This window comes from Siphateles boraxobius, unplaced genomic scaffold, assembly GCF_051911475.1.
Source record: "Siphateles boraxobius isolate OS27281-9 unplaced genomic scaffold, OSU_SipBor_1 13, whole genome shotgun sequence".
Taxonomy (NCBI): domain Eukaryota; kingdom Metazoa; phylum Chordata; class Actinopteri; order Cypriniformes; family Leuciscidae; genus Siphateles; species Siphateles boraxobius.
In genome coordinates, this window is record NW_027508733.1 from 18,872,249 (window position 1) to 18,889,292 (window position 17,044).

Consider the following 17,044-nt stretch of genomic DNA (forward strand, 5'->3'; position numbering starts at 1 on the left):
AGAAAACACATTTACATTGTGGCAACGTCTGTGTGGCACGTTGCATTTCTGCTATGGCAACGTCGCTGTCTAAGTGCTCGCAACATTGTAACAACGTAGAATTGTAAGGCGCGAAAGGCCGGGCCGTTGCATTACTATTGAAAGCATGTGCAGTCAAGTTCGGGTGTGCGTGGCTGTTTAAATTAGTGTTCTTGTGATTCGCGGAGTTTTGACGCGTTTTATTGACTTGATATTGTTTCTTATTCAAAAGTGGTGAATAAGACCACTTATTAGTGGTAGTGTAGCCTACATCTGAGTTAAACGTAGCCATAGTTGTGGTGTGAACTGCATTATTCTCTACGGATCCCCGGCCTAAAGGAAAAAACATGAGATGTGAGGAAAACGTAGCTTTTGTGTTCTCTCGCAAATGTTTTCTGTTCCCCCGAGAAACGTTCTATTCCCTTGCTAAATGTTTCAGTTCTTTGCAAGTTTATCAAGAAATATAAAGGTTTCTCAGGTAAACGTAAAGGTTTTCAAGTGATTGCGAAACTTCTTGGGAAAATGCAAAGGTTTTGAGAGTGAACGCAACCGTTTCTTGGGAAAATGCAGAGGTTTTAGAAGATAGCGCTAAGTTTCTCAGGGGAACACAAACCTTTTGAAAGAGAATGCAAAAGCTTTTTTTTTTTTAATTTTTTGCAACCTCATATTTTTTCATCACCTTGTCCCTTAAGGGGTTCTGATTATTAAATTATTGGTGTGAATGGTCTTTTGGAAGCTTATAAAGCCATAACATGAGGACTTTGTAGTCAGACCAAGTTTCACCAAAATCGAGTGAGTCCAGGCATCATGATCTCATCGTACGACTGCTTATTTCCATAAGAGAATGAATGCAAGCTAAGAACATAAACAAAAAATATAGTAGGCCAGATGTGCGTCAGGCTAAATGGTTATGTTGTGAATGTATAGGAGATGCAGTATTCATAGTTTGGACTGAAGAGTCTCTCAAGATACAGCGTGTGATATTAAACGTGGGAGGCCTCAGTTTGGCTACATTTCTGTAAATTACACAAGAGGAAGGTACAAATGTTTGTTCTGGCTGGTTTGTATCTGATAAAAAGAGCGAAAGAGAGAGTAAGTGGGTTGGTAACACTTATGGTCCCATCTTAAGGGGACAGTTCAACTGAACAGGCTCTTTTGCATTAACCATTCTTAAGTGTTATGTAAAAGTATTTAAACCTGATTATTATTCTATTTGTTTTACAAAAAATTCACAATCAGTTTCTATTATTTTCATGTATGATATTCTGGTCCCTATGGATCTTTCAATGCAAGTCTATGGGATTTTTTCACCCTGTGGTGAAAATCAAGCTTTGATTTTTAATGTTGTTCATATGTATATGTATTGTTTTTAATATGCTTTAAGACAAACCATGTACAAATGCAAAAGTCAACATCATTGCCGAGTATTTTCTCCTTAAAACTGCAGTGAACCAAAGAGAGTCTCAAAAACGCAGCTTGATATCGCTGGTGTTTCTAACGTCACAAACTACCTTGTAACCAATCACGTCAACGTGTGATCATTAACGAGTGGATCTCTGAGCTGGTCCGTGTTCCAGTCCACTTTTAGACACACACTTGTGAACTTCCCTAAGCACTTCCCCTCGGGGTAATCCCTGCCGGCATTTTGAAGTGCGTTCTACTTCGTGAAGTGGACGAGGGAAGTTTATAATATGGACAGACCCTCGCTCCCTCGATTTTGACCGAGGGAGCGAGTCTACTTTATATGTTCTCTTCAAGCAGCTCCATATACCACATTGCAACACAATTGTGACGTCAACGCATATTGCGTTTAATTTACCCCACCACAAACAACTCTATGATCTTAATTAGCCTATAAAAAAACCCAACTCAAACACACCTATGTAGATATAGAATGTTGCATTAAAAAATTAAACCCCATTGTGGATTCTAAGTGATCAAGGGCTTAGCACGTTCCAATTCAGCCTATTGCAAAGGTTCAATGACGTACATCCGAGTGAAGGAGACGGAGGGAAGTTAGCGAGTGAAGGGCATGACAATTTTGGACTGGAACACAGCCCAAGATTGAGTGAGTGGAGGCGGGGCTAATTTCCATATTCATAGAACCGCGTATACTAAATGAGGCAAGGGTGAAGAGTTACATTCAAGCTATATTTAGGCATGAAGATTTTTTTTTCAAGGAAACATTTTTTAAAATATGTAATTTTGGTAATCAAAGATGAGTTTTAAGGGATAAAATTTTTGACTACAGGGGGACTTTAAGTCCAATTGCTTTGAAAAGGAATAGGATAACCCTCTTTATTAGTCTTTAAAACCCTTTTCCTGACTAGCAGCTCTTGAGGTCATAGCATCACAGTGGCTGAATAACTTAAGCACAGTTTGTACTCTGATTGATAGAGATTGTGCTGAGGTTAGCAACTCGAGCTTCATGCCAAATATGTCTTAAAAATGACTATCTTCAAGATGTACGCCGTATTTGGAGGAAGGTCACGCAGCCGTATTGTGGGTCAAACTCTATTCCGGAAAACATGTTGATGCAAACCTCTGCTTCCTGTGGAATAACATGGTATATAAAATAAATATAGGTTATATCACAAATGCATCATACATCATTTCCCCATGAATTTTGGGGGATAAAACCAATGGCAACGAAAAGATTTACATTTGAAGTTTTCATTGTGTTAAGGAGGAAAACGTGCACAAGTTTCAATATGGGTCCAGAATCCAGAGGGGGCAGTGGATATTCAAGGTCATTTTGAATTAAAAATAGACCACTCTTGTAATATGTAGGCATGCATGCTTATCTATATAGGTTAGGCTGATGTGTGCATGAGTATACATTGCATGCACTATATGGGGGTTTGTATTATTGAAGCAAGGCAAGAATCATGTTAATTACAGGTTATGGATTTAGAAAAAAGAAGAAAAGCCTAAATTTAAAAATGTAATTCGGAGTTAAACTTCCCATTTTTATGGAAGCTTGTTTCCGCCACGAAAAAATGTAAAAGGTAATTGCGACTTTTTATCTCGCAATTCTGTCAGAATTGGGAGATATAAACTCGCAGTTGCGAGTTATAGCCAAAATTGCTAGATATACACTTTTTTCTTTGCAATTGCGAGGTTATATCATGCAATTCTGACTTTATAACTCAGAATTGTTTGTTTATATAATGCAATTCTGAGGACAAAAAGTCTCCAGAGATTTCTATTGGATAGAACAAGTGCATCATTTGGAACACGACTTCACGTAGTGGTTTTCAGAATTATTTGAATATAGTCAAATGATAGGCAATAGTCCAATGATTATTGTTTAATCAAAACAGATGGTGCCTTAAAAAGAAACAGTACATGGGAAGTTTTATTGCATGGTACTCACTGATATTTGAAGTTCAAAAGCAGCATTTGGGAGAGTCAGCATGAAATGGCCTTTTAATGATGAAAAGGATACTCATCTGAGCTGCACTGATAAACATGCCAGCCAAATTAAACATTCCTCATGCTGTTGGCTGCTTTTCTTGGAAAAAAAAAATCATCTTCCATTTAACATGCAGACTAGTGCTTATCTGCAACTGTTTGTGTTTGCATATGTATCAGCACCCAAAGAAATGTGCACGTAAAGAAAACAAATTTCAGCAGATCTCTTGGAAAAGACAAAGAAGTGGGGACGTTGTAAAAAAGCTGCTGATCCGCCATATCGGCAAAGGATGCGCCGCAAGAACGCAGAGCCCATGGGTCAAACGCCATCTGCTGAACTAGGGGTTCATCTCCATAAATATTCTGATTTTCTTTAAACAGCAATCAAACAAACAAGCTCGAGTGGAGGCGTTTAGAGCGGCTATACACTCTAGAGATGTTCTGTGTCCACACAACAGCTGAGAACCAGGAAATACCAGTGTCTTAAAAAAGACAGGACTCGGCACAAATCATTGTTGCTGTTCTTTTTCACCGGAGAGTTGCATAACCAAATGCTTTTAGGGGCCCAGGGGTTAGAATGTGTCACAGTATTGCACAAACCGTTCATAAGAAAGCTTTTAAAATAATGTAGGTTTTGCCAGCTGAACTATAAACTATTGATCTTTCTCATCCTTGGAGGGGTTTTGTGCTAAATGCCAGTGCCATGGTTCATTCCCCTCAACTAAATAAATAGAAAACATACTGTAACTGTCAGGGATGATCACAATAGCAACCGAAAACAAGCAAAATAAATGATGGTGATTCAGAGTTAGGAGTTTATTAACATCACTAATTCTAACTAGGAAAAAAAATCACAATAATAATTCAAATTCTAGTCAGTGCGCATGTGGATTCATTAGATAAACTCACCGGCCACTTTATTAGGTACACCTAATATCTAATCAGCCAATCACATGGCAGCAACTCAGTGCATTTAGGCATGTAGACATGGTCGATCTGCTTTGAATGGAGAAGAAAAGTGATTTAATTGACTTTGAATGTGGCATGGTTGCTGGTGCTAGTATTTCAGAAACTGCTGATCTTCTGGGATTTTCACACACAACCATCTCTAGGGTTTACAGAGAATGGTCCGAGAAAGAGAACATATCCAGTGAGTGGCAGTTCTGTGGGCGAAAATGCCTGGTTGGTGCCAGAGGAGAGTGGCCAGACTTCGAGCTGATAAAAAGGCAATAGCAACTCAAATAACCACTTGTTACAACCGAGGTCTGCAGAAGAGCATCTCTGAACACACAACAGGTCGAGTCTTGAAGCAGATGGGCTACAGCAGCAGAAGACACACCGGTGTCACTCCTGTCAGATAAGAACAGGAAAATGAGACTACAATTTGCACGGGCTCACCAAAATTGGACAATAGAAGTTTGGAAAAAGGTTGCTTGGTCTGATGAGTCTCGATTTCTGCTGCAAAATTCAGATGGTCGGGTCAGAATTTGGTGTAAAAACAAAGGCATGGATCCATCCTGCCTTGCATTGCTGCTGCTGGTGTAAGGGTGTGGGGGATATTATCTTGGCAAACTTTGGGCTTCTTAGTACGAGTTGAGCATCGTTTAAACACCACAGCCTACCTGAGTATTGTTGCTGACCATGTCTGTCCCTTTATGACCACAGTGTATCATCTTCTGATGGCTACTTCCAGCAGGAGAACGCAGCATGTCACAAAGCTCAAATAATCTCAAACAGGTTTCTTTAACATGACAGGGAGTTCACTAAACTCAAATGGCTTCCTCGGTCACCAGATCTGAATACAATAGAGCACCTTTGGGATGTGCTGGAATGGGAGATTCACATCATGGATGTGCAGTCGACAAATCTGCAGCAACTGCGTGATGCTAACATGTCAATATGGAACAAAACCTCTGAGGAATGTTTCCAGCAACTTATGTCACAAAGAATTAAGGCAAAAGGGCGTCCAATCCGGTACTAGCAATGTGTACCTAATAAAGTGGCCGGTGAGTGAATATTGCTTTGTTACTAGTGTGTTAGTGTTTCCTGTATGAATTTGGCCTGACCGTGGAAATGTGTCTAGTTCTTATTTTGATCAACTTGTTCCTGTCTTGTTGGAATTTAGGAAACTGTTTGTACTGATAGATAAGTATGCAGTAAAAGTCAAGCTATAACAGACGCAGTGGATTCCTGTAACACTCAAATTTCCCTGGATTTTCCCATAAAACTCTCCGAGATCAAATGACAGATAGCTGCTTTTTAATACATATAAAAATGAAAGCTATTTGACAAGATTTCAAACCACATTACGCACAGAATTTTTAGGACACAATATCTACTTCAGTACATAAAATAGATTGTTATCTAAAATTTACCAGTTAAACCTTGGTGAATTGGCGAACAAATGACTGAAGTGGTTCTTTTTAATGGCTCAGATAAATAATCCACCACACAATACTGTTGATGAATTCCACAATTCGTTTTTGATTAGAAACTGGGAATTGTTACTTTCTGTACACTGTTCAATTTACGGGCAAGTCTGAACAACCATTTTATTCCCCAATTTTGTAATTCATCAACTAAAAATGGTCATATGGCTCCTACATGTTTGATCATGTTTTAGCCAATTGCATTTGTCTTGTCTGGGAGCCCTGCTTATACGGTAAGATTGAAACTTGAGTCACTGTTGAAGCAATCCTTCAAACATGAGTCATTTCAAACAAGAATCAGATGTTCTTGACAGTCATCATCATTATGCTGATAGTAGATTCACAATGGCACTTACCACTTACACACAATTCTCACATAACCACCATGTTCAGAAAGACTTAAAGTGCAATACATAAGGACATGGTTAAGTGTTTAACTGGAAAACACTTATAAATCAGCAATCATCACTATTATTACTCATACTTAGGCAAACACCAGCCTCTTTGGAAATATTACTGTATAATGTCCAAATAAAGAGTAATGTTAGCACAAATATGCTCAAAAACTGCCATTTTTGTTAAGCAAAAACACATTACTTATCGCTGGTTCATCCTTCCATCTTTCGAAGAGAACATTGTTCCATTCACACCTTTGCTTCTCCTTTTCCCTGTGGAACATGAAAGCATGACCCACCCCCCTTTCCCATTGCATTTGGATGGTCACCATGGCAACAGCCTTTTATAGCAACACTGACAAAAAATTCAATATAAGATACTAAAAAAGGAGTGAGGATCTCGAGTTTGAGTCATTTAGTCTTAATGTGCTGGCTAAAATAAATGGAATGTTTTTCAGAGGGTCTGTTCTGATTGGTCTTGAAAGGATGGAGGCACACATGTGGTGGAGAGGTTTATTTTTGGAAGGTGTGCTAGTTCTTATTTTAATCAACTTGTTCCTGTCTTGTTGGAATTTAGGAAACTGTTTGTACTGATAGCTAAATATGCAGTGAATGCACGCCCCCAAATTATCCCACATTTATTGTGCCGAATTGATAGTATAACATTATTTTATGCCAACAGGAAAACCGAAAAGCAAAACTGAAATCACAAAGTAAAAGATAACAGACGCAGTGGATTCCTGCAACACTCAAATTTCCCTGGATTTTCCCATAAAACTCTCCGAGATCAAATGACAGAGAGCTGCTTTTTAATAAATATGAAAATGAAAGCAATTTGACACCACAAGGATTTCAAACCAGATTAAGCACAGATTTTTTAGGATACAATATCTACTTCAGTACATAAAATAGATTGTTATTATCTAAAATGTACCAGTTAAACCTTGGTGGCCAGGTCACATTCTATTAATGCTATAATGTTTACATCTATTCTTTACAGTTTTATCATTTGCATTTCAAAACAGCTTTGACTTTTAAAAAATAAATAAATATCGCATATTTGAAACCGCTCTAAGTCCAGACCAGGCGGTCTCAAAACAACTACCCAACATTAAGACCGTGGAGAAACCACACCGTTTCGATTTCCCTCCTCTAGAGATGCGTGAAAAACTTGGGAACATTGATTGTCTCTAGCTGTGGAGAATGCAGGTTCCCATCCGGCTGGGGGTTTGTCACCTGAAGTTCCAGATGATGAATCCAGTCACCTGCAGTTCTTACATTCGGGAGGCTCTGGGCCCTGGCAAGACAGTTCAGCCGAGCTTAGCTGCTTCCAAAACAGTTCATGGAGTCTACACACAGTCTACACGGTGCCCGGATTGCACTTCGTAAGGTCATACGATCCCTTCTTTCTGGCTCTCCACACGTTCACCACAGCACCAAGCAGCGCAGCAGCGGCTCCCAGGCAAATCGCAGGGATTATAAAGTCATTCCAAACCAATGGAGGGTCATATCTTTTCTCTGTAACGAAATATCAAAAGAGATCAGAACATTTACAATATGTTGTAAATTGTCCTAACCAGCCGCAATTGCGAAAATTTTATTATGATTATATCAGTCTATTTTTGCATTAGATTATGCCTGTTTTCTTGATAGGTGATTTCGATGACATTAAGCTGGGTAGCCCTTCAAACAGGGAAATTTTATTGGTCCAAAATCCTTCTTCACTTCACATTAAGCATCAGATATGTTCTGATCACCTGGGTTTATGTCGCTATGTTCGAGTTACTCAGACATTCAATAACTTGATATAATATCTGACCAGTTTCACTCACCAATCACGTTGATATTGAAAATCTCGGTCTCATAGCCCAGGTCGTTGGTGACGTTGACCTGATATAGGCCTGTGTCATTGGGAGTGAGGTTGATCAGTTCGAAGATGCCATCAAGGGAGTAGATGTTTGTCTCGCTATCCAGCTTGCTGAGGAACACCGCAGGTGGAGGGAAGCTCACGGAGCGACAACAGATGGTGATATTCTGCCCCTCCTGAACATCTGTGGATGGAAAGATCTCCACCGTTGTATTCCTAGGTGGTGCTGGGTTACAAGAGGCATAATAATTGTCAATTGCTTAGACAGAAACCGCTTAACAAGAGCAAAAAAACAGTAGAAGCTAAATTAATCCATTTTGATGAAGAGGAGAATGAGGCAAAATGGAGAGCAAGGTACTCCTGAAATTATAATGTATTTCAAATAACTGTTGATGTTTCAAACACTAAAACACATTAATACTATGCCCAGGGAAAATTGATTGATTTTGACCAGATGTGATAACTCTAATTCGAAAAATAAGTAACTTACTGTTCACAGTAATCTCCACACTATCACTGTGATTTCCATACATATTAGAAGCTTGACAAACATAGATGCCAGAGTCATCCAGCTCAACCGAAGGGAGGGTAAGCAGTGCTTCAACTCCATCACTGGCGATTAGCTCTGTTTGTATGCCGTCCGACACCCTGCTCAGCACCGTACGCCCCACTGGAAAGCTGTCAGAAACGCAAGAAATGCTCACAGTTTCTCCTTCCTTCAACTCTGTCAGAGGGCTGATAGTAATCTTGGTCACTCTGGGGGGATCTGTAAAAGGAACACAATGTCAAAAAACCAAGACAAAGTCATACTTTAAAGGAACAAAGAAACAACCTTGACTTACAGTGAATGGATAATGTAGTAGACGCCATCCTTAATACTTGAGCGGCTGGCACACCATGCATGTCCAGCAAGACTTTGCAGGTAATGAGTTTGCCCTGGTCTTTCCTGTCTATGCGGTATGAGTACACTGAAGTCAGATTTGTTGTTCCATTTGAAAATGACCCAAATTCCGAATGCATTTCTCTCTCTCCATCCATCCACAGGATTTGGAAAAGGTTGGCCGGGAAAACTTCCTGAACAGTGCAGGTCAATTTCATCATCTCTCCCACCAGACAAGGTCCAGAACCTTTTATGATAGGACTTGTAGGAAATGCTGAAAAAAGAATAACATGGAATGTCTAAGCACTTTAAAGTATAAATACACAGAGACACTGATAAATACAACGAGATTCAGGAGAACCTTGAATGAGGACAGATTCAATATGTAATACAACATGTAATGTAAACAAAGAAACACTCCCTCGCACATTCTAAAAAGTTAATATCCGCTGAGAGTAACAACACATTTTAGGCAAGTTGGTTTTCTATCAGGGGAGTTTTAAATCTTGACAACATTACCACTTTGATGACCTCGGAAGTCTTTGTTCATTCTCGTTTTGGAACATTTATAATAAATGCTTTTATTCCTGCATCAAATCAATGTCAAAGTGAACTTTAAAGTTTTTAAAACTTTCTACAAAGAGACTTGACTGGATTACAGTTCACTGATGACTCGTGGTTAACGGCTGGTTAATTGCAAATCAAGCTCAAACTCTCAAACTTTGAGGAGTTAAAATGAAGGGAACTTTTCCCTTGATAGTAAGATTAACTTTTTTTTATTATTAAAATCTTTTAGTATCGTAATATATCTTTTAGTTTGAGCATGCCACCTAGCCAGACGAATTTTGGACGGGATTATTTTTTTTATCAACCAATGGAAGATGTGGGGAATGTTCAGGAAGCATAGCTAATTATTCTTCCGATTCCATTTGGTGATGCTAGTGAAAGGAATTACACATATCACCTTGAGATGTCGAAAACCAATGAACTATATAACATTAATGTTTTGACGTAAACTCAAGACTAAAAAGTAAACCTTTTGAGATACTTACAAAACACCTTCACTTCCGTCTGTTTGGACTTCTTTATTGAGCCACATGTGACCTCACAGAGGTAAGTTCCCTCATCTTCCAGCTCCACTGGATCAAGAAAAAGCTGGGACTGGAAGCCATCAGTCTCAATTCGCCTGAGGATCGGCATATTTGAAAGATTCTTCCAGGAGAACTCAGGTCGAGGGCAACCTGAAGCCTGACAGGAGAGCACCAGACTGGAGTCTCTGTCTGACACAATGACGCTATCTGATTGCAGCTCCACTTCTAGAAAATGGGCTGTGAAGAAAAAAAAGAGAAGTTTTGACTTGGTACCTGAAGCCGAATTTGCAGAACTGTGAATTGTACTTTAACTGTTAAACTTCAAGCTCAAATTTAAGATGAGGAACCGTAATCTCAATGTTACTACTAAACTCTCTCAGGGGCTGTTTACTCTATACCGTTTTCAACTAAAAACGGAAAAGTTTTTATGTGTTTTGGCCGTTCATACACTACAACATCGTTTTGGTGACATGAAAATGTAAACTTTTGAAAACGGGTTTCAAAGTGCACGTTTTTGAAAACGAAACCCTCGCGGAGCTGTGAAAACGGTGACGTCATGCATGTGTATTACGTTTTTAGTCTATAGGCTTTTTTTGCAAATTAAAGGATACAGATATTAACGGTAAGAAATAAGGGGGGGGGGGGGGGGGGTACAGACATCACAAGTTGTTATAAGAATTACACAATCAACTGAATATACAATTTTTTACATTGTGAATGGTTCTGGCTTTAAGATGGAATTTGTACAGAAGACAAAGAAATAATACAGTATTATCAAGATTAACATACTTAAAATCAAAATGATGGATTATGTAACTAGTGTAGGAATGTTCTTTCGGCTCGAGTGTACTATGGTAAAAGAATGCGTATGTGCGCAGGCTTTCTTTACAAAGGACATCGCCAACAACATGTATGGCGTGCCTAATACAGCGTTATTAGTAGTTTTCACCGATCTGGTGAACGGGGTTCGTTTTGATTACGTAATCTGTACAAAGAAAAACGTTTACGTTTTAAGCATATCGTTGTTGTGTAAACGTACACTGTGTCTTTAAGAGACTAAGAATTTGATTTAGGCCTACAATTGGTTCCTCTACAATTGGTTACGCTATAACTGCTCAACAGACCAAACATTGTACCAACAATATCCACTAACACAAGACATACATTCATGGTCTTACCATCAACGGTTAGATTGAGAGTGGTTCTCTGACTGCCGTACCCATTGAAAGCCTCACAAACAAACATGCCAGAGTCGGACAGCTTGACTGAGTGGAGGATAACTGATGTTTCATCCCCTTTACTGGTCCTGAGCTCTCTGTCTTTACCATTCACCCTCCTGCTAAGAACCACTTGTGTTACTGGAACACTGCTGGACTTGCAGGAAATGCTCACAGTATCTCCTTCCTTCAGACTTGATTGTGGACTTGCTACAATGAGGGTATCCATGGGAGGTGCTGCCAAGAAATTCAAAAATAAGATTAATTAGGATCAAAGTGATCGTGCTCATTTAGTAAGAGTGTAACAGTACACATATTTGTCCCGAACCTTCACTGTACGGACGTCATGGTTTGGTGCATACAGTCAGACGATGAATACAGTCAGTCAGTGGTGATTCACACTCCAGTCCAGAAGGGGAAGTGCACGGTAATGCAACGCTGTTTGCTAACCGCCACAACCGGAAAAAGCGCAGAAGAAGAGACGATCTATGCGCCATCAACCCAAAACAAGACTTCAGATGGCACGCAAGAGCTTGATAGTAGCCTATATGCTGAGTTTCGGTTAATTTTTGTGAAGCGAAAATCAATTTTTGATTTTCAAGCTTAACGTAAAGGAAACCGGGACTGCAGAAAACAGCATCCTGTATATCTTCTTTATCTTATAAAACCACTATGATTTGTTTTTATTGTGGGTGTACACAAAAATCTTTGGGTGAGTTGTTTTGGTATCCCTTATTCGGTGGCATTGAATTATCAAAACACCTCTCAAAATGCTTGCAGATGCGAAAAACGCAGAAAATCTAACCCGATCCAAAAAAACATGTAGGGCTGCGTTCCAGTCCAAAATTGACATGCCCTTCACTCGCTAACTTCCCTCCATCTCGTTCACTCGGATGTGAGTCATTGCTTACGTTGCCCGAGTGTCCACTTCTGGCGGAAACTGCAATGGGCTGAACTGGAACGTCCTAAGCCCTTGATCACTTGGAATCAGCTATGGAGTTGACTTATTATTTACAATTTTTTTCCCTTTAAGAATTTGTTTAATGCAGCATCCAAATGTATATAGGTGTGTTTGTGTTGTTTTATATAAAAAAAATCTATTTAATATATCATAGAGTTGTTTGTGGTGATGGTGATTAGACGAGATCTGCAGTGAAGTCACAATCGTGTTGCATTGTGGTATATGGAGCTGCCTGAAGTGTAGAAATGAAGTATACTCACTCCCTCGGTCAAAATCTGTCAATATGAACTTCCCTTGTCCACTTCATGAAGTGGAACGCACTTCAAAATGGCGGCAGGGATTACCCCGAGGTGAAGCGCTTAGGGAAGTTCGCAAGTGCATGTCCAAAATTGGACTGGAACGCAGCATATGACAGACAAAAGATTCAGAGGCAGTGTACAAACGTGATTGACAACGTTAGGTTGAATTTATTTTTTAACATGTGGAAATTTCATACGAGAATTTCAGACTCAGTGTGCACGGACCTTTACTCTTATCTTTATGACCATAAATGACGGAGTATTTAAAAATTTTCCGCTGTTATATAAGACAAAAATCATTTGGCATTGTGCCGGTTTGTGTCGTGAAGGTCTCACTACAGTCAAGTGATAAAATATGCCTGGAAATGGGAAGCCTCAGGTGCTGCTCCACTCACAGTATCCCCATGGAAAGGTGGAGTAGGCAGATGTAGATGGCTCTGTTTCTCCTTCTCGCTAAACTTTCTGTGATTTCTTGAAAAATCGTAATATTGAACTTTGTGCATCTGCCATTGACACCGCATGTTAATGAAATGTACCGTACTCCTATGGAACCGTGACCCCAAAACCGAGGTACGTACCGAACCATGACAGCTGTGTACCGTTACACCCCTAATATTTCGAAATTAGAAACTTAAGGAACTATATGAACCACTAACCTTGAATGATTACTGAAACTGTGGTGTTTTGTCTTCCTAAGTCATTGCTAACGTCACACTGATAAGTACCAGCATCCGATAAGGACACGTGTTGCATGAAGAGATCTTGACTTTTTTCCATTTCCACAGACTGGCCATCTGGTTTAAGAGCCGTCCATGTAAATTCAGGCTTTGGGTTGCCCTCAGCCTCGCAGGTCAAAGTTAAATTTGATCCCAGTGAGACGGCAGTCGCTCCAGATACATTAACATTATGTGGTGCAGCTGTGAAAGCAATGGGAAAACTAATGACCATGGGGGTCATCTTCTTCAAAGAGGAACTACTATTCCCACATCCGTTTTGAGTTTCATTTCAAAATGGTTTGCGTTAATATATGTAAGTACAACTTACAAAGAACTTTCATGTGTCCAGACGTCTCCTTGGTCATCTCAACAGGGGGAACACCAGCCAGATGGAGTGTTGCTCTGCACGTTATTGCCTTCCCATCATCCTTACTTGAAGATATGAATATGTAAGGAAACCTCAATACATCTGTGCCATGTTGTCCCTCATCAGTCTTGACAACCTTGTCTCCATATAGCCACTGCACTTCAAAGAACTCCGAAGGGTATACAGAAGATACCTCACAGTCCAAAACGCTTTCCTTTCCCAGTATCAAGCGATCATACCTGGATATAACTGGGTTTCTTGGAAAAGCTGAAAACAGATTTTAAAGTTTCAGATATGAGTAAATAACCAAAAATCTAGAAAAGATGTTTAAAATTGTATGTAGCCTTATGAACAAAAAAGACGGGCTAGTTGTCACAAAGTATGCGAATTCACTGTAAAAAAAAAAAAGATTTTCATAATTTATCACAACATTTTTTCTTTTTATCAAATCAACTTATTGTATTAACTAAATTTTTTAATTTCAACGAACTCCAAATATTAAGGCAACCTGGTAACTTACTTTAGTTAAACCAACAATATTTGTTTACAATATATAAGGTTTTGAACCAAGTTACATTACACAAATGTGACTGGCCAAAATGGTTACTTTTCACATTTTTGCCCTTTCATGAAATAACTTTCTGTCGTAATTGTTTTATATTTATATATACTATAATTTAGACATAACATAATACATTTTAAAAACATCTCTAGTGGAAGGTGGTAATTTTTTCAAGAACTTTAAATAGTACTTTATAATTCAAACAAACATATTCATTATTTTTTAAACAGTGTCAATAAACAGTGTCGATGCCTATTATTGTTGACAATTTAACCCACATATTCTGAAGAGGTCAAAGAAAAACATTTTATGCTGGAAATGTTCAGCAGCTTCTTCTTTTTTTTTTTTTTTGTAGCCAAGATTGAAAGATATCAAAGGTATATTCAGGCGTCTAAACAGAAACTGACTTCCAGTGTTAAACCTATAGAAGAAAAATTTACTGAAGTATATAATGTGTGACAACTTGCACCCATCTCCTCTAATAGTGCATTGTAAAGCCTATTCAATTTATAATTAAATTGAAAACATACAGTGAACTCACAATAAACTGTAATCTTTGTTTTCGCCTGTTTTGTTTCCTTCTCAAAACCACAAGATGCTTTGCACACTATGGTGTTTTCGTGATACTTCGTCACATTTTCAAAGACCAGCACAGATTCTCTTTCCTTCGTTTTAACATCGGCGAATAACGGTTTGTCTTCTAACGAGGTCCAAACAAACTTCACCGTCTCTGGGCAAGATGACATTTTGCATGTCAACTCCCTCCTGTCTCCCACTTTGAACAGAACGTTGGATGGCAGCTCCAGTACATGGGAAACAACTATTCAAGACAACATTTTCTTTTAGTTCCAACATCAAAAGTTAACATTTAACAAGCATCAACTCATTTGCAAATGTTATGAAATTATGCAGTTAAAATGTATAAATAAAATATATGCATATGTAATTAAGTCATGAAATGTCATATTGAATTCCAAATTAAAAATCATTCATTTTAAACATGCTCTTCACTATATATATAATATATAAAATGCAAAATTAAATTAAATATTAAGCATTTCATAAAACATCATCAATACACTTAAGTTTTGTGTTGTTTTATAATGCTCACATATTAAATAATATAGTTAAAATAAGGGACTTATCATGATTTAATACGCACTTATGCGATACACTGTAAAAAATGATATGGTCAATGTTATGGCAACATATTTTTTACATTGCTTTAACTCATCAAAATAAGTTAAACAATTTTCAACTTTTTTATGTTATACAAGATTCAACTAATTTTAAGTACATTTTTATGTAATTTAAGTTGAAATGACAAACATCCAAGTTGATGGAACTTAATTTAAGTTTTTACAACTTTTTTTTACAGTGTACAAATAATTTGCATTTGTAGTGAAAAAAAAGATAGTAAAGATGTATTATAATGCTCAAATCTGCAGAAAAGCAGTTTAGTAACACTTTAAAATATGCAGGTTACCTATTATCATATTTAATTAAATGTAATAAAAGTTCTTAACTTACCTGCAACTGGTAGAAGCAAAGTCAACAGAAAAGATGAATGCATGCTTAAAGAAATTTCCAAGTGCTCAGTGAGAGTTAAAATGAGTTAGTGCTCTTGCTTTTTCATTCAGCCCTGGATCTCATTTATAGGAGAAGGGGGTGGGATTGTAACCCGCCGCCTCACGAATCTGAATACGCCTCTAAGGAATTTCCCAGCCCTAAATGCTTTTTGTTTAGAGACACAGGGGACATGATCAGAAGTTTAAAGTCCCACCGCAAGCTCCCTCTGCTGTTCTGATAGGGTTATTCTCAAATGCAGGAAATTACTCCGTTTACGCCTTGAAGATAACATTTCCATTGTGAAATACTAGCGGCATATTAAAATACCTGCCAATGTTTTTATAAGCTTGGACAGATAAAACAATTATTTCCCAGAAATGGTGAATCTACAAGAAGCAGCTCGATTCATGGAGGTGGAAGCTGTGATAATTTTTTTTATTTTGAGGGTTTAAATTATTTCTATATAATTGATTAATTTGCATATTTGATAAAAAGATGCAGTTAAAATTTGTAAATAAAAGATTTGTTTGCAAGTAAAATCATAAATTGTTTTTATAAGGATTTTTGAAGTGAAGTGACACCCTCAAAATTTTTCCTCTGCATTTAACCCATCCAAGTTAATGCACACACATTAGGAGAGGTGAGTAGAGAACACACAAACTGCAGTGGACACACACACCAGAGCGTTAGGCAGCCATTCACTGCGGCGCCTGGGGGAGCGATTGGGCGTTATAGGTGCCTTGTCTGCCAATATTGAGAATCGAACCCGCAACCTTCTGGTTACCAGTCTGACTCAGTTAGGCCACAACTGCCTTATATGCAATTTAGCTTCTAATATTTTAAGTTCTCATTTTAAAAATCTAATTTTGCATATAGGTTCATTTTCCTCTCACTGTGTTCTGTGCCATTTTTCCTAGATCAAACTGAAGTCAACAAATTGCTGTCATCGCTCAGGTCACTCGGACAGATGCTTGCTCAGGTTTTTAACAATAGAGCCTGAGGATTATGTAAGCGAGTGTTTAAGACCGGATATGACGGGATGGAAGTTTCCTTCGGGGGTTAAATCATTCTTTTCCACAGAGCTTCATTACATCGCAGATGTTCTTGCATTGATCATAATGTGAAAATGTGATTATTTAATGAAAAGAAATAAACAAAACATGAGAGATTTAAGCTATTTAGATAAATAAACACAAACAGAACATGCAATTAATAACCAAATGTTATTAATAATGTTACTAAATATTAATGACATTATT

General features: G+C 38.2%; 1 protein-coding gene across 1 annotated transcript; it reads right to left on the bottom strand.

The window, feature by feature from the left end:
* Positions 1-5,674: 5,674 nt before the first annotated feature.
* vcam1b (vascular cell adhesion molecule 1b) lies at positions 5,675-16,021 on the bottom strand. The gene is made up of 10 exons (XM_077226292.1): positions 15,747-16,021; positions 14,758-15,036; positions 13,616-13,921; positions 13,228-13,488; positions 11,273-11,548; positions 10,056-10,331; positions 8,966-9,277; positions 8,614-8,889; positions 8,089-8,349; positions 5,675-7,774 (listed from the first exon to the last, which is right to left on the bottom strand). Exons 1-10 carry the CDS (start codon positions 15,787-15,789, stop codon positions 7,617-7,619), a joined length of 2,448 nt encoding a protein of 815 aa, XP_077082407.1. The 5' UTR covers positions 15,790-16,021; the 3' UTR covers positions 5,675-7,616.
* Between the last annotated feature and the right edge of the window lie 1,023 nt (positions 16,022-17,044).